Source organism: Notechis scutatus, chromosome 3 (genome assembly GCF_049901735.1).
Source record: "Notechis scutatus isolate UNSWTSFEM ecotype Mainland chromosome 3, rNotScu1.2, whole genome shotgun sequence".
Lineage (NCBI taxonomy): Eukaryota > Metazoa > Chordata > Lepidosauria > Squamata > Elapidae > Notechis > Notechis scutatus.
In genome coordinates, this window is record NC_142011.1 from 115,800,569 (window position 1) to 115,824,221 (window position 23,653).

The 23,653-nt window shown below is 39.8% G+C and overlaps 1 protein-coding gene across 4 annotated transcripts in view; it reads right to left on the reverse strand.

The window, feature by feature from the left end:
- LOC113426383 (protocadherin alpha-5-like) overlaps positions 1 to 23,653 on the reverse strand; it is a 239,202-nt gene that overhangs the window by 13,950 nt on the left and 201,599 nt on the right. For all 4 annotated transcript variants that reach the window (XM_087961009.1, XM_087961006.1, XM_087961008.1 and 1 more), the window contains exons 2-3: positions 15,768 to 15,826; positions 13,403 to 13,491 (exon numbers count right to left, since the gene is read on the reverse strand). In XM_087961009.1, the coding sequence (XP_087817135.1) occupies positions 13,403 to 13,491; positions 15,768 to 15,826 (148 nt within the window). The remainder of the gene's footprint in view (positions 1 to 13,402; positions 13,492 to 15,767; positions 15,827 to 23,653) is intronic.

Sequence of the window (23,653 nt, forward strand, 5' to 3'; positions counted from 1 at the left end):
CCAAACTCTGCCAGAAATGAATCTTTGGGACCCTGCAAGGCATCCTGCTCCAAGAGGCTGCACCGGCATGACAAATCTCACAGACTCATTTCTGGAATTTGGAGGGAGGGAGAAAGAAAGACTTCTGCTGCTTTCCTTGCATGAAGCCAAAAGTCTCTCTCTCTCTCTCTCTCTCCCTGAGAATGGAGCTGGAGACAGTATCCTGAGATCCCAAATAAAAAATGATCAATTGATAGGAAAAAAGGGTGGGTATTTTCCTGCAGCCTTTTGGGGGGATTTTCCCAGGTTCTCTGGTCTGCGGAATTTAAAATTATGAGTTTAGTGGTCCCTGAAGTCCAAAAGGTTGGCAACCCCTGTTCTGGACTGCAGAATAATAAAAGGAATAACATTCCAAAGGTATAATATTGGGATTGATTAAAGCTACCTCTGACTATGATCTACATATTGAAGAGATTCCTGCCATTTATGAAATGAAATCTACCTTCAAAGAACAAAAAGTGATTAGCAATTTAAATGTATTACTATATTTTTACTGTCAGAAAGAGGTATGAAACTGGGTTGTAAATAACTTTTGAGCAGTCTGTTGTAACTTGAACAGTTGCTAAGTGGCTGGCCATAAGTCGAGGACTACCTGTATTTGTATTTAGCTGTGACCTCTTCCTCATCAATACAGAATCAAGTTGGAAGTGCCTCACTAGGTCCATTTCCTGCCCACTGCAAGAATCCAAATTAAAATCTAGCTTTAATACATCCTTTGATACATCCAACATTTAATGATTTAATACATCCAACATTTCCCTGGGTAATCGATTGTATTATCAAACTACTATTACTGGAGAAGAAATTTATCCTAACATTCAACTGGAATCTGTCTTCTTGTAACTTAAAAACCCCTTTTCCAAATTCTGCCTTTTCTGAGCTGAGGTGCAGGCAGAGTGTTACCATATTCCCTGTCCTCGCTTAGCTGCCTTTTAATACTAAACATAAAGACTCACCAATATAGCTGGATCCAGTTTTACAATTTGCTGTTCTTTGCACCTTTTTTCTTCCTACCATGTTTCTCAGAAAATAAGGCTGGGCCTTATTTTCTTTTGACCCTTGAAAAAACGGCTAGGCCGTCTTTTCAGGGGTGACTTAATTTCCCCCCCCCCATGCGCACCCTCCCCTAGAACGCCCGGCAGGCAGCCAAGCCTCGCTACCAGCCACTCCTAATGGCCGATTATGGTGGATCGTGGAGGGCTCCCTACCCCTGCCAAGTGCCTTTGCTGCAGACCCGGGTATGGTGCTGGCTGCGGGCCAGGTCAGCGGGCGGGCGGCAGCAGTGTGCATGTCGGTCTCAGCAGCGGCAGGGCACTTTGCGTCATAGGACCTTTGTTGGCCACCACTTCTGCTTCCTCCGCTGCCTTCGCTTTCCCTTCTTCCCTCGCCGCAGCTTATGCTGCCCTTGGGCAAGACGCAAAGGCTGGAGTCCCTGCTGGACATCATGGCACGGTGGTAGTGGAGAAGTGGCCCTTCCAGCAGGTGGAGGAATGGTTCAAATGCATTCCTCCGCTGGCAGCGTTTCAGCTGCTTCTTGGGCGGGGGAGCCACTTCTGTAGCTTCCACGGTTCCTGCTGGCAGTGGTGCCTCTCTCACCACCACCGTCTCCAACAGCAGCAGCAATGGCGGGACATATCCCGCTGCCGACGAGAACCATCTACCCTCCCACAGGGGCATTGCTTTGCTTGACGGCGGCTGCGTCGACAACGTCCTGCAAGTCAGTGAGTCATTCGGGCTTCGGTGGGTGGAAGTGGTGGCAGGAGAGTGATGCCATCATTTCTTTCCCCCACCATGCCTCGCTTTGCTTCCCCACCCCAGAGCTTCGGATCACGGTCTCGTCCCCTGTACGGTCAGGCACTCTCCTCTTGCTCTAGCCACCCAAACCCCACCCCCGTGGACCTTTTCCCTCTCTTTAAGTTTTCTTTACTCTCATTCCCTCCATCAGTTCCCTAAGAATACAGACTGGCCGGGCAGCTTCCTCCCCTCCCCTCGGTAGTTTTAAAAAGGGAACAATCTTTGAGCAGAGGCAAACTTTCCAATCCAAACATAAGAGAAAGGGAATCATCCTATAGATCCTTAGCACCCCCTTAAATGCACTCCCCACTTTCATCTCTAAATGCATTTCCCACCTCCTGGATTTCTCCTGGCAAATCCCAAAGACACTCTTCCCTCTCTCACTCTCTCCCTCCTTCTTTCCCTGCCAAGCTTCCCAGAGGATTCTCCTGCTGATTCATTCATTCATTCATTCATTCATTCATTCATTCATTCATTCATTCATTCATTCTAAGGGGTTGCTAAGCCGCCATCAAACAAAGCGATGCCCCTGTGGGAGGACAGGTGGTTCTCATCAGCAGCAGGGGCTGTCCCCCGCCGCTGCTGTTGTTGGAGACGGTGCTGGCGAGAGAGGCGCCACTGCCAGCAAGAACCATGTAAGCTACAGAGGTGGCTCCCTCACCCAAGAAGCGGCTGAAATGCTGCCGGTGGAAGAATGCGCTCGAACCATTCCTCCATCCGCTGGAAGGGCCACTTCTCCACTACTACCATGCCGCGATGTCCAGCAGGGACTCCAGCCTCTGTGTCTTGCCCAATGGCAGCAATCTGAATGCGGCATAAGCGGTGGCAAGGGTAGAAGGGAAAGTGACGGAGGAAGTGGCAGCGGTGTAAAGTGCCCCGCTGCTACTGAGGCTGACATCCACTCTGCCGCCACCCACCCACTGACCCGGCCTGCAGCCAGCACCATACCTGGGTCTACAGGAAAGGCGCTTGTCAGGTAGAGATCTCTCTGTGCTCCGCCATGATCGGTCGTTAGATGCGGCTGGTGGCGAGGCGTGGCTGCCCGTGGGCTTCTCCTAACAGCAAGTCCCCCCCACCCTTCCTCCCCATTTCACATGTTTTAAATAGGCCTAAATTTGGGGGGGGAGGGGCTTAATTTTACCTCATGCCTAGAAAACATGCTGGGCCTTCCTATGTGGGGCCATATTGTTGGAGAAACACGGTAGCAATTTTTGACAAATGCAAGTTCTGCTTTTTTTTCAGATCAACTAAGTGTTGATCTATTGGTTGTGATAGGAATTGACCAACTGCCCAAGCTTGACATCATGGACTGAAAGAGAAGAAGTTGCCCAAACTCACTCAGCTAGCTTTCATGCTTAAAAGAGGCCTAGAACTCACAGTTTCCAAGCCTGGTGCCTTAATCACTACACCAAACTGGTTCTCTTGTTTCAGTTTGTATGAATCCCCCTTAAAATGTGAGCTCCAGTCAGAGGTAGTGTTCACCGGTTTGCACCGGTTCAAGCGAACTGGTAGCGGTAATTTGGCATGGGTTGCTGAACCGGTGGTGACCCCTGGCTGGCCACACCCCTAACCTGGTCACCTGGTCGCTCACTTGCCCCAGTTGCTCTCCTAGCTTTCCCTACCATGTGGCAGCCATGGCGCAGCTCGGGTGGATGTCCCAGGGCTGATGGCACATGCGTACTGCATGTGCAGCTGCTACACATGCAATGCGCATGTGCAGCAGCCCTGGGACATCCGCCCACCTGCCTGCCCTCCCGGAGTACATTTTCTTCCTTCTCCCGGCGGACGCGCCTCTTCCAGCCCGGCCTGACCCGGCCCAGCCAGCAGGTGGGTGGGCAGATATCTCGGGGCTTCTCAGCCCCCTTATTGTGAAATGCCTGTAGGTGCTGCATGCTTTTTTTGGTGTGTCTGCAGTCCAGCAGCCGCACAGAAAAAAGCACGCCCTATTCTATGTGCAGGGCCTGGCAAGTCCAGTGCCGGACCCTTGGAGAAGTGGAGCAAAGCCGGAGATTAGTAGCTGCCTCTTTCGCAGCACAAGAAGCCTCCCCAAATTGGCTGGCTGGTCGTCTCCTTCTCTGCCTATTTGTTCTGTATGGCTGAGGAGATTTGGGGAGTATTTCTGTGCTGAAAAGGTGACTGGAGACTGAAAAATAGTCACCTCCAGCAGCCGCCCTTTTGGCCAGCTGATCTCCTCCTCCTCAGCCATACAAAACAAACAGGCAGAGAAAGAGAAGATCAGCCGGCTGATTTGGAAAGGATTTCTGTGCTGCAAAAGAGGCAGCTACTGATCTCCGGCTTCGCTCTGCTTCTCCAACGGTCCGGCACAGCCCTGTTCTATGCTCCAGCTTCTCGGACTTGCCGGGCCCAGCAAATAGAACAAGACGTGCTTTTTTTGGTGTGGCTGCTGGATTGCAGCTGCACTGAAAAAAGCAAGCAGCAGCTGCAGACATCTCACAATGGGGGGGCAAGAAGCCCTGGGACATGTGGTCACCTGCTCGCTGGTCGGGCTGGGCTGGAAGAGGTGCGTCCGCCAGGAGAAGGAAGAAAGCACGCTCTGGGAGGGCGGGTGCCATGCAAGTGGGCAGATGTTCCGGGACCAGTTAAAGGTCAACTTTAAGAGCACCCCCATGGAAGAAGCTGAGAACCAAGAGCAAACATAGTGGCAGTGGGGGTTACGGGATGTGTGTCCCTCCACAAGGAGTGTGAAGGGAGGCAGACACCATGCCTCTGAGGAAAAGAGGAGGTGCCGAAGCCCTGGCTGTCACCCGGGAGGGGACCGTGGAGGGACCCATCACACACCCATCGCCCCTGCTGCCGCTACTTTTGCTCTCCTTCTCGGCTTCTTCTATGGGGGCGCTCTTAAAGTTGTTCTTTAAGAGCTGGAAGACATTTCATTAGATTGCCGCCAACTCATCATTGGGCAAGGTGCAGCCTCTGAATTCACGAGAGGTCTTGGGCAAAGTTTTAAAACACATCTGTGCAGTGTCTGCCTCCCTTCACGCTCCTTGTGCACGCTGGGAGCGCCTACGAGAGAGAGCGAAGTTGACTGCTATGAGGCAAGCACCTTGGCTTCCCCTCTTGCTCCTCACAGTTCGCCCTGAGCCGGTGCGATTCTTTACTTGGGCAGACAGATGGCCGCAGCAGCACCCGCAGCAGCAACAGGCAGCACTGCAACAACGAGGTACAGTAAGATTTGGCAGTGCAAATTTATCTCTGAGGGGCTTCTGGCAAAAAACAAAACAAAAACCACCCCAAAACAAAACCCATTTGGCAGGCAGACTCGGCAGGCAGTCATAACCTTTAGTTGGGCTTTTTTTTGTCAGCCCAAGGGCAGAGGAGGGGGACAAAAGGTATGTAGGAAATCACCCTGTCTCTGCTGCATCAGTCATGTGACTTAGTAGGCGTGGCTAACTCGACGTCACTCGCAGCAAGGTGCTGCACCATCTTGCCGAGTTGGCCACACCCACCCAGTCACATGACCACCAAGCAACACCCACCAAACAACCCACACCCACAGAACCAGAAGTAAAATATTTTGAACCCCACCACTGGCTCCAGTACTATATACACTACTTCCAGTAGTACATGACCAAAGCAAAATAAAATAGTAATAATATTTTCCATGATTTGGAAATTATACTTACACCTAATTTCAACTACATTTTACAACTACATTTCCATATCTTTTTCATAGATGCTACATCCAAACTAGCTATCCTCCATCCTATACATGAACATTAAATATTCTTTTTAAACTACGTGAATAACTTCAGATTTGTTTGTTTAATTTCATTCTGGTATTATCAGCATAATAACCTATCAAAGCTATTTTGTTTGTTGTAGGGTATGAACTACACATCTAAATTTGCATTACCTCCAAAAATTGTGAAATGTCAATGGGAAACTAATGACCATGTGACTGGATTCCAACTCCTACCTTCAACTAGAGATGACTAGAGATTAAGAATAATGATAGCTAAACAATATATGTAGATTCTAATGCTCTAAAATGAGTTTAGGTTAATAATGTTTAAATTGCCTTGTAGTTATTTGAAACAAAGTAAGTTATATTTCAGTGGTAACATCACACTCCCTTTCCTTTAAATCTTTTCTAAGATGAGGGAAATGTTTCCATCTGAGCTAATAAAACAAGAAAATATTTCTGTTTCATCCAGATCAAATTACAATTATTTGTAATGTATTATTTTGGGTCTTTTCACAAAATAATTTATTCTTTTTCACATTTAAGAAATGGAATGCTAATTTCTCATTATAGTATATTTAGGAAGGGGGTCTCCAATCAAAATACGTTTACCAACCATAAAAATGTTTCCGTCAAGCCAAAATTCCTGCCCTGAACCTCCCCAAATTATCACCTAATAAGATAGTTAGACTTCATTCAGTCAGTATCTGCTACCTATTATCTCCTACCCTGTGTTCCTTACATTACAACCATTCATTTAGTGACTGTTCAAAGTTACAATGGCATGGAAAAAAGTGACTTATGACCATTTTCACACTTACGACCCTTGTAGCATCTCCATGATAACATGACCAAATTCAGATGCTTTGACAGTTGCAGTGTCCTGGAGTCATGTGATCACCTTTTTCAAACTTCCTACAAGCAAAGTCAATGGGGAAGTCAGATTCATTTAATAACCATATTACTAACTTAACAACTGAAGTGATTCACTTAACTGTGTCAAGAAAGATCGTAAAATGGGGCAAAGCTCACTTAATAGCTGTCTTGCCTAGCAACAGATATGTTGGGCTCAATTGTGGTTGTAAGTCGAGGACTAGCTGTAGTTATTCATTTATGGACAAACAAGTGCACGCTTTTGTTTTTCTTTTTTAAATAAATTTTATTAAGTTTCCAAATTTAAAAACATAGAATAAAACCTTATACATTGTTATCAACATCAAGACATCTTTTGCATCTCCTCACATTTTTCAGTATATGTACTGTATTTACTTATTCCTTTACCATTACATCATACTCTTACTATAAATCAATATCTTTTATCATTACATCTCAATCTTCTCCATGGTATATTTACATATTTATATATTTACATATTCCCTCCTTCTTTTCCTAATTGCCATTTTATTTTCTTTTTATTTCTAAACCACTCATACCAGGCATCCCAAGCCCTATAATAAATTGAATCTTCTCTGTCTTTTATTTTCATCGTTCGCCTGTCCATCTCTATACAATCTATTACTTTTTTTATAACCATGCCTTCCGGTGGAACTCTTTGTTCCTTCCAGAGTTGTGCGTACGAAATCCTTGCAGCTGTTAATATATGTAACATAATATATCTATCTGTTTTATTGCATTTTTGTGTTATTATACCTAATAAAAAAGTTTCCGGATTAAATTCAATTTTCTGATTCGTGATTTCTTCTATCCATTGTCTAATTGTATTGCAATATATTTTCACTTCCTGGCATGTCCACCAGGTATGAAAATAAGTGCCTTTTTCTTTTCCACATTTCCAACAATTTGGGTCTGAGTTAAACATTTTTGCCAATCTAGCGAGAGGATGGTGCCATCTGTAGAACATTTTGTATTGATTTTCCTTGTATGCTATTGATGCAATTAGTTTGTAATTTGATCCCCACATTCTCTCCCAATTTTCCAGGTCTATATTGTGGCCAACATTTTTTGCCCATACCACCATCGTCTCTTTGACCACCTCCTCTTCCATTTTAAAATCTAGTAGAAAGTTATATATTCTTGAAATCATTTTCTTTTCCATTTTTTGTAGAATTTTATCTAATTGATGCTTTTCCATGCAGAAACCAAATTGTTCTTTGTCCTTCTGATATCTCACCTGGATTTGCATGTATGGCCACCAATCTATCTTTATATTTTGTTGCTGTAATTCTTGTGTCGTTTTTAATCTTCCTTGTGTGTCTAATAGGTCTTTGTAATTCCTCTTTTTCCCCAGATCCATTGCATTTGGGTAGATTTGTGCTTCCATAGTTGACAGCCAGTTCGGTATTTTAGTATAATGATTCTTTTTAATCTTGTTCCATGTCCGAATTAATGAATCTCTAATCATGTGTCTCTGAAAATATGCATGCTCTTTACATTTCCCGTCCCATAAGAAACTATGCCACCCTCTCTGCAAGTCGTGACCCTCTATCGACAATAGTCTTCTATTTTCCAGGTTGATCCAATCTTTAATCCATACCATAGCCGCAGCCTGATAATACATTTCCCAGTCAGGGAGTCCAAAGCCACCCCTTTCTCTTTTGTCCTGTAACAATTTCATTTTTATTCTAGCTTTTTCCCCATCCCAAACAAATTTACGTATTATTCGATCTAATTCTCTAAAAAAGGTTTTATCCAATCTTACTGGTACAGTTTGAAAAAGATACAGCATTTTTGGTAGGGTAGACATTTTAATTGCCGCAATTTTCCCCAATAGTGATAGCTGTAGTTTCCCCCACATTTCCAATTCTTTTTTGATTTGTATTATTAATTTATCATAGTTATCTTTTTTGATTGAAGAGCATCTTGCTGTTAACCAAATGCCTAAATATTTTACCCTTTTCACACTTTGCATTCTCAATTTTCCTTCTAATTCTTTTTTTGCTTATCTTTTAAATTTTTAGTCAATAATTATGTTTTGTTTTTATTAATCTTAAGGCCTGCAACCTTGCCAAATTCCTCTATTTCCTTTATTAATTTTACTCCCGTATTCTCTGGATCTTCCCATAAAAATACTATATCATCGGCAAATGCCTGTACCTTATAATGCTCCTTTTTAATTAAAGCCCCTTTGATTTCTACATTTTTCCCAACGTTTTCCAATAAGTTTTCTAAGGTAAGAATAAAGAGAAGGGTGACAGTGGGCATCCCTGCCTTACTCCCTTGTTGATCTTCAATGTTTCCGTTCTGTAACCGTTCATTATTACACTGGCTGTCTGTGCTGTATAAATTGTCGAAATCAATTTAATAAATTTATTGCCAAATTGCATGCTTTTTAATTGTTGTATTATGAACTGCCAATTAACATTGTCAAATGCCTTTTGCACATTGAGGAAGACCATTGCCAATTGTTTTCCTGGGTTTGCTTCATAATATTCTATTATATTCAATACCATTCTGGTATTATTTTTAATTTGTCTATTCGGTAAGAATCCGTTTTGCTATGATCTTATTAAGGGTTTTTTTTCAATCTTTCTGCCATTATGGACATAAATATTTTATAATCAACATTTAAAAGGAATATGGGCCTATAATTTTGAATTAATTGATGGTCCGAATCTTCTTTTGGGATCAATGTTATGTATGTCTCCCCACATGACTTAGGTAATTTTGCTGTTATCAGTACCTCATTATAGAGTTCTAATAATTGCATCTCTAATTTTTCTTGGAGCGTTTTATACAGTTCCCCTGGGAGACCATCCGGTCCCGGTGTCTTATGGTTTTTCTGTTTCAGGATTGCCTCTTGCAGTTATTTCCCTTGCCTCTTAATGTTATTTCCCTGTTTATCTCTTCTTTATCCTCTTCCAGGATCACAGGTAGCTCTTTTCCTTCTAAGTAATGTTGGATATTTCCCTCTGGTATGTCTTCCCTACTATATAATTCCTCAAAAAAAACTTTTAACAATATGTTTTTTCTTTTCAGTTTGATGTTGTAGGGTACCATCAGCGTCTTTCAATTGTTGAATTGCTCTTTTTTCTTTTTCTTTCTTAAGTCTATAGGCTAGCCACCTTCACAGCTTGTTCGAGTGTTCAAAATAATTCTGTTTTATCTTTTTCATGTCCTGTAACCAATCATCTTGTGCTAACATATTCAATTTATGTCTAATCATTATTCTCTCCGTATTTGCTGTCTTATTATGTGGTGTTTTTTCTAGTGTTTTTTCTAACTCCTTAAGAGTATCTAGTAGTTTAAATTGTTCTCCTTTTTTTCCCTTATATCTACGTGTATTATATGAAATTGCTAGGCCCCTGATATATGCTTTAGTCGTGTCCTGTAGGTTTGGAATTGATGTTTGTTGTTTGTTGTTTTCCTTCAGAAAGAACTCCAATTCTTTTTCCATCATCTTAACACATTCTTTTTCTTTTAGGATCTCCTTGTTTAGCATCCATCTTCTGTTTTTTTTCCAATCCTTTCCAAATTATTTTAATGGGATTATGGTCCACCCATGTGTTAGATTCAATTTTTATTTCTTTTATATTACGTTCCATTTCCCCATTTGTCCATAACATATCCAATCTTGACCATGATGTGTGTGGTGCTGAATAGTAAGTATACTGTTTTTTGTCTGGATTTCTTTCTCTCTCTATATCTTTTAATCCTAATTCTTCCGCCATTTGACAGAATACTTTTGGTAATGTTTTCTTTTTCCTTTTTTTCCTTGGATTTCCATTATTATAATCTTTTCCTAAATTTGCTATTGCATTGAAATCACCTAGCAGGCATATGTACTCATATTCCTGTTCTACTAATTTTCTGTATAGTTTGGTATAAAAATTTTCTTGTTTCTCATTCGGCGCAATAACATTTTCTTATAATTTATATAAACTTCTAACATCAAAATCCTGCCCTCCTCGTCTGCATATACCTGTTTTGCTTGTAAATGTTTCCTAATGTATATTGCTATCCCCCTCTTTTTTTGTTGGGCTAGAGATACGTATAAATCTCCTAAATTGGTGCTTCTAACAGTTTACTTTGATGTTTCTGAATATGTGTTTCTTGAAGGCATATATAAGTTCAGTTTCTATAGTTTAGTTATTGTTTTTTTCCTCTTAATTTGTGAATTTAAACCATTGATGTTAATGGAAATCAATTTGATTCCTTCCGCCATCTTACTCTGTAGTTGTTTCTTGTTGAAGCTTATTTGCTCTCGTTTGGTATCTCGTTCTTACGCCTTCTCTTTCCACTTCTTCCTGCTCTCTTTCCTCTTGTTTTGTTTCTCTTTCCTCTACCCGATCTTCTTCTTGGCTCCTACTTTCCACTTCCTCTTTGCTGTTCTGGTCTTCTCCTGATACCACATACAGTTCAAAGAATTCCCTCGATTTTTCTATACTGTCTATTTTAATTTTTTTATCCTGCCATGATATTAACATTCCCTCTGGGATGAGCCATTTGAACAGGATGTTATTCTTATTCAGTTGGGCAGCCAGGAATCTGTATTTCTTTCTATGTTCCCTTATTCTTTTTGGAATTTGTTTCAACGTTACAATTTCTGTTCCCTTAAATATCAGCCTCTTGTCACTTTGTATATCTCATCTCTCAGTTGTTTCTTTGAGAATCGTATATTAACCTCTCTTGGAAGTCTAAAACGTCTTGTATAGTTGGTATATATTCTATATATGTCGATTTCCCTTCGAACCTCTTGGCCCCCTTTTTGTAACGCTTCTGCTATGAGATCTGCCATTAATTTGGGCAAGTCCTCCCCCCTTTCTTCTGTTACATTCTGAAATCTGAGGAAGAAATCAGCCTTTTCCATCTCCAAATATGCAATTGCCTCTTCTAATTTCCTGTTCTCTCCCATTAATTTCTGTTCTATTGATTCTACTTTCTTATCTGTTTGTTCAACCTTTGCCTCCACTGCTTTCATTTTATGTTCCGTCTTTACTACTGTTTGTTGGATTGTACTTATCTTCTCGTCTAGTTTCCATATTTTACCTTTCATCTCCCCCATTTCAGTTTTAAAGTCTGCGTGATTTCTCACCATCGTTTCTTGTATTGTTAATGCCATTTGAATTGTTTGCATATTTGAAACCTGACTCGCCTTCTCAGGATTCAGCATGCCCTCTATCGAACATAGTCCTGCTGGTGATGTTATTGTTGATGTTGGGTTGGATGTTGTTTTCTTCCCAATCTTAGCGGTAGTTGTTGTGGTGCATCTTAGGCTTCCCAAATCTACCTATTTTCTTAAGAAAGTCTTTCAATATTATCATCCGTTGTATCAATTCCCTTCTGCGTTTTCTATGTTTATCTCTTCCCTTTTATCTTATTCTAATCCCTTCAGTTTATCACTACAAGGTCTAATATACTCAATAATGTTTCTCCTTAATTTTATGCACACTTTGTATTTATACAACAATGTAAAACTAAATATTGTTATTGTTTATAATCTATGATAGTCTGTAACCCTCCCAAGCTTCTGATCTGATTTAATCCTTTTAATAAATTAAGTATAATTCTAAATATAATAGCTTATATAGTAAACATATATAATTCAATAAATATAGATAAATATGTGTTTGATTGTTTCTTTTCTTATATACTCTATCTTATAACTTTCTTGTAGTTCAATTAAGTCTATGAATCAATATATAGCCATTAATTAGTTATACATCAATTAATTAATTAGTTGTTATCCGAGGTATCAAACTGTAGAAAGATATAAAGGATATATAGGGTGTAGCAGTTATTAAAAATGAAGCAATCTATGAAATAGGATACATCAGCTTTCTTCTTTCTTCCTTCTTCTTTTCCTTTCTTCTGCACAGTCACATTACTTTCCTCATTTCTTGTTTCCTCCGTCGTCTTTAACTACTTAGTCACTTTCACTCTCAAATTGCATAGTCACAGCTTTCTATCAAAATGGTTCCTCTCTCCGTTCAACTAGTTCTCCATTAAAGTTCCAATTGTTCTCTCTAATGTCTCTTTTCTGCTCTATTAGTAATCAATCCAAATCATACAAATTTTAAGTTTTTATTCACAGAGTCTCGATCTTTTCTTCTGCGTTGCTCTCTCTCAGCTGTCAAACTGTTCTGTTTCCGCCTCTCCCTTTCGCTCTGCTATCCCCCGCCAATTAGTCGCTGTATTCACTCTCTCCGGAGACTCCCTGTCAAAGTCTTTCACAGGGCCCTCTTCTCTCACCTCTCAAAAACTGTCCCAGTCTGCTGTTCTTCTTCTGATGTCTTGCACTGATCCACTTTCCTGCTTCCCGATCGCAGCTGGTTGTCACAGCTTCGGACCCGCCATAGATGCTGGGTTTCTTTCGCACCGGATTCAAAGGGCTTTCCCTCATTGCAGCAGGAGGTTGCTTTCCTCCACTCTGCTCCTAGGCTTCCCCTTCTAAGTCGTGTGTCTCTCCAAGCTTCACGATGCCTCTGACAGCTTCCAAGCATGAAAATTCAGATACAGGATTGCAGAGATCGCTCTCCTGCTCCGCTCCACTGTGACCTCACCACCGGAAGTCAAGTACACGCTTTTCAAATCAGTTCCATATATATATGAGGGACACGGTGGCTCAGTAGCTAAGACGCTGAGCTTGTCAATCAGAAAGGTCAGCAGTTTGACAGGTCGAATCCCTAGCACCATGTAATGGAGTGAAGTCCCGTTACTTGTCCCAGCTTCTGCCAACCTAGCAGTTCGAAAGCATGTAAAAATGCAAGCAGAAAAATAGGGACCATTTTGGTGGGAAGGTAACAGCGTTCCGTGCACCTTCAGAGTTTAGTCATGCCAGCCACAGGACCATGGAGATGTTTTCGGACAGCGCTGGCTCTTTGGCTTTGTAACGGAGATGAGTACTGCTTCCTAGAGCCGGAAACGATTAGCACGTATGTGTGATATATATATATGTTATTTCCTTACCTGTTGTTGCACTGGATACTGTTGGCCACTGCTGCTCGGGTCCTCCAGATCCAACACGCAGGCCTCCTGTCTCTTCCATGTGTACAGCACTAAATAAATCACAAAGTTTAGATTATATACTTCTCAGAAAAACAGTTTCTTTTGATATAAATAACCAATCTGTACTCAATAACTCTGTGAATCAACAGCTGACCACTTTTATTCTGACTCAATTATAGTGCATCTAAAAGAATATCAAAGCTCAGAGCACATTTCCCCACTTGCAAGAATTCTTCTCTCACCAACTTTTCTGACTCATGGGACTCAGATCTTTCAAAAGGAAAGGTGCTTTGATTTTGAAATTTCCCCTCACAAGAATTATTTTTGTATATTACCAGACAAATGCATGCAATAAAAATGGGGAGGGGAGTGTACAATAATTTTCATTTTAGGTGGAGTGGAGCGGAAGGATTTTTCTCAGTGCAGGACCAGCGACAGTTTAGGTTGCAGTTCTAGCATTTAAAAGATGGAAGATTCAAAGGCTATTACAGATTATCTTCCAAGTGCTTTCAAGGAATTTGGAACTGAAAGTGCACTAAATGGTGATTCAATTAAACAGGCTGAATCACAATTTCAACCTTTTAAAGCTTCATTGGAAAATGAAGAGAGGGAGAGACTTAGCCTGCATCAGGGGTGGGATTCTACCTGGTCGGACCTGTTCTATAGAACCTATTGTTCTGATTCTGCCCAGTTCAGAGAACCGGCAAATTGCACCACTGGCTGGCCCCTCACCTCCCCGCCCACTCACTCCTTACCTGATATGCGCACCATCAAGCTTGCCTGCTAAGTTGCTATTTTTCCTTTTTTTCCCCCAGACCATCAGCTGTTCTGCTGTTCCGGGACATTTAGATTAGCTAGAAAGTAGGAAATCATTGAATTTCTTGCTTTCTAGCTAATCTAAAAGCAGAGCTGAACCTTCCTTAGGACTGAAGCTTCTATTTTTCAGTGCAGACTCGGGTAGCAGATTGCAGATAGATAGATCTCTAAGTGAATCTGTGATTCTGTGAGCAACTCAATCTGCCTGCCTGCTTTGCCTGATTTTGGATAAAAGTTGCTCTTTTTTTTATAAAAAAAAATTCAATATTTACATACATGGTGTGTTGTGTGTTAATTTTGTGAGTTTGCTTGCTAGCAAATTTTATGAGTTTGCTTGCAAGTAAATTTTATGTGACAGACTCAGGTAGCAGATTGCAGATGGATAGATCTTTAAATGAATCTATGATTCTGTGAGCAACTCCATCTGCCTGCCTGCTTTGCCTGATTTTGGGTAACAGTTGCCCTTTTTTTTAAATAAAAAATTCAATATTTACATAAATATTTACAATATTTACATACAAGCCATGCCCAGCCAGTCACATGACCACCAAGCCACGCCCAGTCAGCAAGCCACACCCAGCCAGTCACGCGACCACCAAGCCACACCCACAAATTAGGCCACACCCACAGAACCGGTTGTTAAGAAATTTGAATCCCACCCCTGGCCTGCATGCCAACAGAAATAAAAACTGTCAGAACACAAAAATAAAAATCCCTAAAACTGTTTTTCATTTATTAAACTACCATGTCTCCAAAGATCTGAAGCATTTCAAATTTGGACCCAATTTATTTCTTGTTATTTTTACGCAAATAAAAAAACTACATAGAAAGAGAAGAATAATCATTCCTCTTTCACAAGGCTGTTGCTTGTATATTTTACAAACTATTGGTCATCTTCTATGCTCTTTGTCGTGTTTATAAAAATTGCACCATTTTTAAACACTATGTTTCATAAAATTTGCTGCAAATGTTATCAGCATTGATCCATGCAGAAAGGCTAAGACGCTAAGTATTTTGTAGCTAGTTTTGATTTAAAACTCAGGAAAAAAAATCACTGTTGTTGACTTTGGAAGCAATCTTGTAGCACCTCCATCTAATTTTTTTACCAGTAACAAAACTAACAAGTCTCTCCTAGCATTCTTGACTTCAGTTAGTCAGCAAGAAGCACATAAGTTCAGATTTCTTAATTCTGAATTAGGTGGCCTCAAATTAAATTTTTTCCATATTATTGTATTTCACATTTGTACTGAATCTGATGATTGGTACACACTTCTAATTTTCCAAACTTCTGCAGAGAAGCACAGATAGGAGAATTACCTAGGGAATTATAAAGCAGGGATATGAAACTTGCAGCATCACACTGTCACGTGATGCATTGCAACTTTCCCCCCCCCTTTGCTAAAGTAGGGGTGGGCGTGGCCAGCACGTGATGAATCTAGCCTGCAGGTTGCGAGTTTGACACCCTGATTTAAAACAACACAAGAACCAAAAAATTTCTTGTAGTACATACCCTTGCATTCCAGCTCGTAAAGATGCAGAATAACGCCAATCAGGATTGGGTGGTTTTGGCTGCAAAGTGAAAATAACAGAAATATCAGTATACTTGAACATGTTTTAAAGGCTATGCACAACACACTTTAATTTGATTGCTTGTTTCAATTTTTCTTTGCCAAAGGATCAAATAAATGTACTTACTTTGTTGAATGCAGTAAAATCTGCAACCCCCTAATTCCCAATTAATTTCACATAGAAAAATAGATGTTTTTAAAAATGCTTTTAGATTTAATTAGTAAAAAAAGATGGAGAAGGAAAAAAGCAGCTTTTCTAATTTTTAAAATTCTTTAATTAATTAAACTATTTCTTTCCTCAAATCCATTCTGAAGTGGTTTTCAAAGTATGTAAAAAGAGATAACAATATTTGCATATGGACGGAGTATTTAAAAACAGGAATGATAACTTTAAAAAGGACAATTAGCATCTAATCAATTTAGCTGATCTTGGAAAAACAAATCAAGGTCAAACTTGATTAGTATTTGGATGGTGATAAGCAGCAGATTCCAAAAATTGTACACTAAATGGAGAAAAGGAAAAGGAAAATCCCAGGCAAAGCAAAGCATTTCCTTACTGTTGCCAGAAATATTCTGCATGAAAATCAGTTATCTCTGGAGCTCAGATCACCTGAAGGGTGCCTTTAATTTTTTATTCCTATATATTATGCTTTTGTTTTCAAAAAGGAAGTTGCTAAGAGATCCAGGCAGATCTTTTAAAATGGTAGGTTTTACTCATCAAGAACCTGCATCAGATATACCATTTTATTTTATTCGTTTGTTTGTTTAAGAAAATAATAAGAATTATACTCCAAGTATCTATAATTTCTTTTTTTTTAAATCAGGCTCCTGTTCTGCAATATGATAATAGGTAAAGGCAATTCTTGATTTACCACGATTGTCACATGACTGATCTGATATTATGACCTTGTTTGTGGCAGTCATTAAGCGAACAAAACAAGTTAATTTTGCTGAAAATTAGAAGTAAATGCCACTTCTCAACAAAACAATTGTAAAACATGGTCATGCGACATGGAATGCCCCAAACATGCTACATCCAGGATACCATGTTCCCAAAAGTCTGTCATGTGATCATGGGGGCTGTAACCATCGTAACACTGAATCTGTTGTATGTAGACCTGAGGTAGGTCTGCCATAACTTTGAACCGTTGCTAAGCAACTGGTAAGTCAAGGAGTACCTGTAAGGTCAAGGATAAAGAAGAATAAAGACATAGAATTTAGAGCTTAGAAATTTGAAGCACGTAATGTGTTTATGTACAAATATTCAGAATCCCAAGAAATTTAATATCTGTTGGATACAATATAAAATTAAAATTCAAACAAGTTTCTCTAGATCTTTTCAAAGTGTGGAGTTGTTAGCTAATCTTATGTAGCTTTTTCTCTAGTAATATTACACTAATAACTAGAGCATACAAAACATTTGCTAGACCAGGGTTCCGGTTTGCAGGGCTTCGGTGGCAGGCAGGAATCCGCGATCGTGCGCGGTTTCTGCCTGGGCTCGCCGCTGGAGTGCCCCAAGCCAGCTGGCTTCGGGGCTAAGCCACCCCGTAGAGGTGGTGAAGACAGAGGAGACCCGGCAGGGTTGAGGGGAGCCGCACCTCTCCTCCTCAGCTGGCTAAACTCCCGTAAGAGCGGCGGTCAGAAATGGCCGCCTCAAAGAAGCACTCAGCTGGAAAAGAAAGTGCAGGAGGAAGTTAAGAAGTGAAAGTTTTTGGCTGACCAGGACAAAAAGCAACAACTAAGGTACCCTGGAATTTAAATTTTGCAAAAGATACATCGCTCCCAAAGAAGAGTCAGAAGCAGTGAACGAAAGTGAAAAGGGAAAGTTTTTTTTTTCTTCACTCTCCTTCCTCACGCTGACAACAAGAAGATCTGAATAAAGAAATCGGAAAAATCCACTTTGGCATTAACAGGTAATTAAACTGGAAATATAATTAAATGCCAAAGGGACAATAAAGATTTCTGAACACTAAAAAATCATCTTTTTTTTGCTATAAGTGGGAAGGGAGAGGAAAAGAATAAGAGCAGGACTTGGAAGGAGGAGACTGCTTGGAATTTAAAAGAACTTAAAGTTAAATCTTAACAAGACTTCTAAAGGATACATTTTAACTGGAATTTCACAACTAAATAGTAACCCCAAGAAGAGAAAGTGAAAAAAGAAGAAAGTGTTAAAAGAAACAGCTTGTGTGTATTTGGATTGTTTGGTGACTTTGGGATTTTTGGAAATCATATTTGAATGACTAAAAACAATTGGCTGGTTGTTTAAAAAAAAACATTCTACAATGGCAACACTTCTGGATGGACTGAATGAACTGGATGAACTGAAAATTGAATTTAAAAAATATAAAGAAGAGGAACAAGAAGGGAAGGGCTCTTTTGGCTCTACTTCTCAATTCTTAGAAATGGCGATCGGTGTCTACAAGAAACAGCAAGAAAAGACTGCGCAACAAGAAGAGTGAGATAAAGAAGAAGCCATTTTTAATGAACAAGTAATTCTATCTGGGGAAGAAAGGGAAAGGGGGGGAAAGAGAATGGAGAATTTAAGACCTAAAAAAACAGCCAAAAAAGGGAAAAATAATGTGAAAAGGGGATATAATGTTGGAAAGCAACAGAAAAGGGGAATACAGAAGAGGGAAATGGAGGTGGAGAGACAGGGGGGTAAAAAGGGGAGAAAGAAGAAGAAGAAAGGGAAGAGAAGTTACAAAGGTCTGGAGCAAGATGTAAAGAAACAGGATTTATTCAGAGATAATGGGTGAAAATTTAACTGAAAAAGGGATTCTGTAAAGGTACATAAGATTGTATTGTTATATTTGTAATAGAAATAATGTTAGAAAATTGGAAACAACATATGATTAAAAAGTGGAATAAAATAGTCTGTGTAATTTAGTGAAACTTTTGTGAACAAAATAAATGAAATGAAATAAATGAGAGAATTGAATTAGGAAGGAATGGGAACATTTTAACTACTCAATGTTTTATAAAATATAAGTGAAGTGGGAGGGAAGTAATTATGGAAAGTTTATAAGTGTTCCCATAGAAGTATGATACTTATTTGAAAAGTAATGTGTAAAATGTTCAAGATTTAAATGAATATTAATATTAATGATAGAATTGAATTGGTATGGATTGTTGTTTTAATTATGTTATATATTTATAATTTTTTCTTTTTTTAAAATACATTGTGTAGTTTTAGAATGTACCAAGCAGAATCCGAACAGAAGTTATGTATTATATTAAGTGTTATAATTTTAGGGGAAAGATATAAAGGCGTCATACTCCAATTAGTGATCACAGGAGAAATTTTCCTTAATGAGAAAAGATAATAGACAGCTGAAACAGGACAGACAAAGAATATAAGCATGATGATTTGAATTGAGATGAAATAAATAAAATAAAATTAAGAAAGTCGAAAGAGGGGAGAAGTTATATAGAAAATGTAGAATGATAATAAGATACAGAATGGAATATAAAAATGAGCATGAACTTGAATTTGTGTCTGCACGAAGAGATGTAACCCGGGATCAGGCTGCTTTCAAAAAAGATGTTTTATGTTTTTATGTTCTATGTTTTGTTTGTTTATGTTTGTTTTTAAAAATCAATAAAATTTTCAAAAAAACAAACATTTGCTAGATCAATACTCGAATACAGCTCATCAGTCTGAAAACCACATTACGTATCTATATTAACACAGTTGAGAAAGTCCAGAAATATTTCACAAGAAGAGTTCTCCACTCCTCTACTCGTTGCAGAATACCTTATGCCACCAGACTTGAAATTCTAGACCTAGAAAACCTAGAACTACGCCGCCTTCGGTCCAATCTAAATATAGTATATAAAATTGTACATTGCAATGTCCTACCTGTCAATGAATACTTCAGCTTCAACCATAACAACACAAGAGTAAACAATAGATACAAACTCAAGGTTAATCGCACCAAACTTGATTGCAGGAAATACGACTTCAGCAACAGAGTGGTCAATGTCTGGAATACTCTACCTGATTCTGTGGTTTCTTCCCCAAACCCCAAAAACTTTAACCTTAGACTTTCTACTATTGAACTCACCCTTTTCTAAGAGGTCTGTAGGGGGCGTGCGTAAGCGCACCAACGTGCCTACCGTCCCTGTCCTATTGTTTCTTTTATTTTTTTTTTGTTTTTCTTATATGTGTCCATGTATTCATAACTATGTTTTTACTTATCTTGTAAGCAATTGACAAAAATAAATAAATAAAATAAAATAAAAATATAGTTCCTAAATGTGTGTGTGAGAAAGAGGGAGGGGAGGGAGAGAGGGAGAGAGAGAGGGAGAGGAGAGAGAGGGAGGGAGGGAGGGAGGGAGACTGGAATACAGGATTCAAGGTGGGGTCTTACTTTAATTGAGACAAGCTTTTTAGTAGGCATGTTATACTACTGACTCTCATTTAGTTACAATTCCAAGATCCCTTTCACACATACTATTAATCCTATACAGATAGTCCTCAATTTATGACCACAATTGGAACTGGAATCTTGGTCATTGAACAAAGCAGTCATTAAGCCAGAATCCCACACGACCACTTTGCTCAACAACCACAATCCCAGGGCCCTTGGTTCTAGTCATTAAGCAATCTCCTGGGTCATTAAGTGGATGGAGTGAAAGAGCTGCCTCTTGAGTTTAGTTCCCCTCCGTGTGCTCCAGTGAGGTTGCAGGAATGGAACTCAGATCTTTGGATTCTCCACTTCTTTACAGAAATTTAGCTCCCCCCTGGGTGCAGAAGAGAACTGTTCTGGGAAGTTGCAGGAATAGAGCTTGGATCTTCAGGATCTGTTTCTTTATTCTACCACAGGAATTTGACTCCCCTCTGTGCACCAAAGAGAACTGCTCTGGCGGGCTACAAAAAAGCAGATAGGACAATGGTGGGATTCAAATAATTTAACAACCGGTTCTCTGTCCTAATGACCAGCTGGATAGGCATGGCTGGGTGTCATGTGACTGGGTGGGCATGGCCAACTCAATGTCACTCACATTGAGGAGCGCCTCGCCTCGCCCAGCCTCTCCTTCCCATGCCTGGCCCCAACCCCCCACAACCACTCCTTGTCACACCTGGCCTCATCTGGCCTCACGTCTCCTTGACTTGCAACTACAATTGAGTCCAAAATTTATATTGCTAACTGAGAAATTTATTAAGTGAATTTTGCCCCATTTCATGACTTTCTTTGCCACATTTGTTACGTGAATCACTGCATTTGTTAAGTTAGTAATATGGCTGTTAAGTGAATCTGGCCTCCCCATTGACTTTGCTTGTCAGAAGGTTGCAAAAGGGGGATCACATGACCCGGGGAGACTACACGTGTTATAAATGTGAGACAGTTGTCAACCTGAATTTTGATCACGTGACCATGGGGATGCTGCAATGGTCGTAAGTGTGAAAAATGGCCATAAGCCACTTTTTTCAGTGCCATTGTAACTTTGAATGGTCACTAAATGAATGTTGTAAATCAAGGATTACCTGTACAAAAATACAAAAAGCTTCTTTGCTTGCAAAAAGCTGCCCTAAATATCATTCATTAGATTAGAAATGGGCTGGTTGGCATCGTGGAGGGCCAGCTGTAGTGAACCGACTCTGTGAAACCCGACTGATTTCTTTTCATCTGGAGTCCCTAAGGGGCCAAAGTCACCCTGGAGGGGTGATGAAGATAGAAGGGACTGCCTGCCAGATGTTGGAAATGAAACCAGACACTGGGTATGTATTATCACATGTGGTAGACATGTGTAAAAGCAAAGCAAAGAAATATTGGACAAAAATACATGGTTAGAAAAAATGTTAAAGCAACGAATTTTGCAGGAGGGTTTCTTCAACTGAGGAGGGACATCCTGTCAATCCTGAAGCTGACCTGGCTGTGGCCATTTTATTTTATTTTTGTTTCTGTAGTTTCTCTATGGGGATTTCTTTTCACATGGCTTCAGGGTTGACACAGCCTGGAGCTGAGGGGGGAGTACAGGTAGTTGGGGTTTTGTAGCCAAAACAAAATAGTTATCTTATGAGTCAGAGACACTCCAATGGCTGGCTAGCCAGAGAAGGAGGAGAAAGGTAACCAGGCAACCAGCCATTACCCAGATTGGACAATGTGATTTATTGCTTGAGAAAACAGCGCAAAGTGTGCGATCACCGAATCAGTTGTTACACTGGTTGAATCACACCACTGATAAGGGGGTACTGGGGTATCTAGATGACATTTTAATCTACACTGAAATGAAGGCAGAGCATGTGAAACTAGTGAGGGCCATACTCAAAAAACTGCAAGCCACCAAACTCTATGCCAAACTTTCCAAGTGCAAGTTTCACCAGAGCAAAATAGACCATTTGAGTTATTGCAGCTCACACAGAAAGAAGAGATGCTGACAGAAATAGATGAGACATACAGAATCCACATGAACTATGTGAGGAGGCACAATCTTCCGAAAGAGGTGAATGTAAGATTCATGAAGAAATTGATGCGAGATGAAGTGCTTAATGGGACAAGAGATGAACCAATAGAGTATAAAGGGAAGCAATTGGTAGTCCTTAAACAGGTTCCAAGAAGAGTCAGAGAGTTGAGAAGTCCGTACCAATTTTTAACCTCATTGTTGATCAAATATAACATCAATTTTAGATGGTTGACTCTGGACAAAATATTGGTCTCATGGTGTGAAAAGAGATACAGAGTGGAGTTATTGGACAAAGTGGCGGAATTTTATAATCAGCACTTTGGTAACGAAGAGGATCTAGAGGAGAGGGAAGCAATAGAAGAAAAGGATCAAAGAATACATGTTATGGAAGAAAAAGAACCATAGCCAAAAGATAGAGAAAAAGAGAAAGGAGAAAGATCGGACAGCAATGGAACAAGACCCAAGGAACCGAGAGAAATTAGAACAAGGAGCATAGGACCTAGATATAGATAGAAAAATGCAAGAAGATTTTAAGATTCTATCACTAAATATTAATGGACTGAATTCTCTCATGAAAAGAAAGAAAACTCACAATAAAATACAAAGATTGAATTTAGATATAATAGCACTGCAAGAAGCTCATATAAAAGAACAACATAAACTACTGGAATACCCCAAATTGGGGAAACTATTCACATAATTATCACAACAAAAGAAGAGAAGAGTGGTGCTATATATTAAGGAAACAATTCAAGCTAAGCAAATTTACAGCGTCAAGGAGGGAAGGATCTTGATTCTGGAAATAATGCTAAACCAAAAACAGGTTTTACTAGTTGTAATTTATGCACCAAATGGGGGACAAGAACAATTCTACAAAAAACTACATAATATTATAAGTGACATAGAGTGTAACAACCTTTGCATTTTAGGAGACTTTAATGCAATAATAGATTAAAAAACTAGATTACAAAAGTAATAAAATAAGGAAGGGAATTAGAAGGATATTACCTAGAACTTTCTTCAAAATGGTAGAAGAGTTAAATTACAGGATATACGGAGAGAGGAACCAGGGAGGAATCAATACACATTTTATTCTAACAGACACCAATCCTGGTCTAGAATTGACATGGTATGGATATAGATGGAATTAAATTCTTATGTAAACAAAGTAGAAATAGATGCAAATCTCTGAGTAGATCACAACCCAATGAGAATCAACTGGAAAGGATGAAAGAAAACTATAAGATGGACCATAAACCAATCGATTTTAAATGATGGAGAATTCAGACAGATGATGGAAAAACTAAAATGGGATTCTTCTTCAAAGAAAATAGGAAAGAAGACACATCTTTACAAAACTTGTGGGATACAGTGAAAGCATGTATGAGGAGAGTTGCCATTTCATATATGGCAAAGAAAA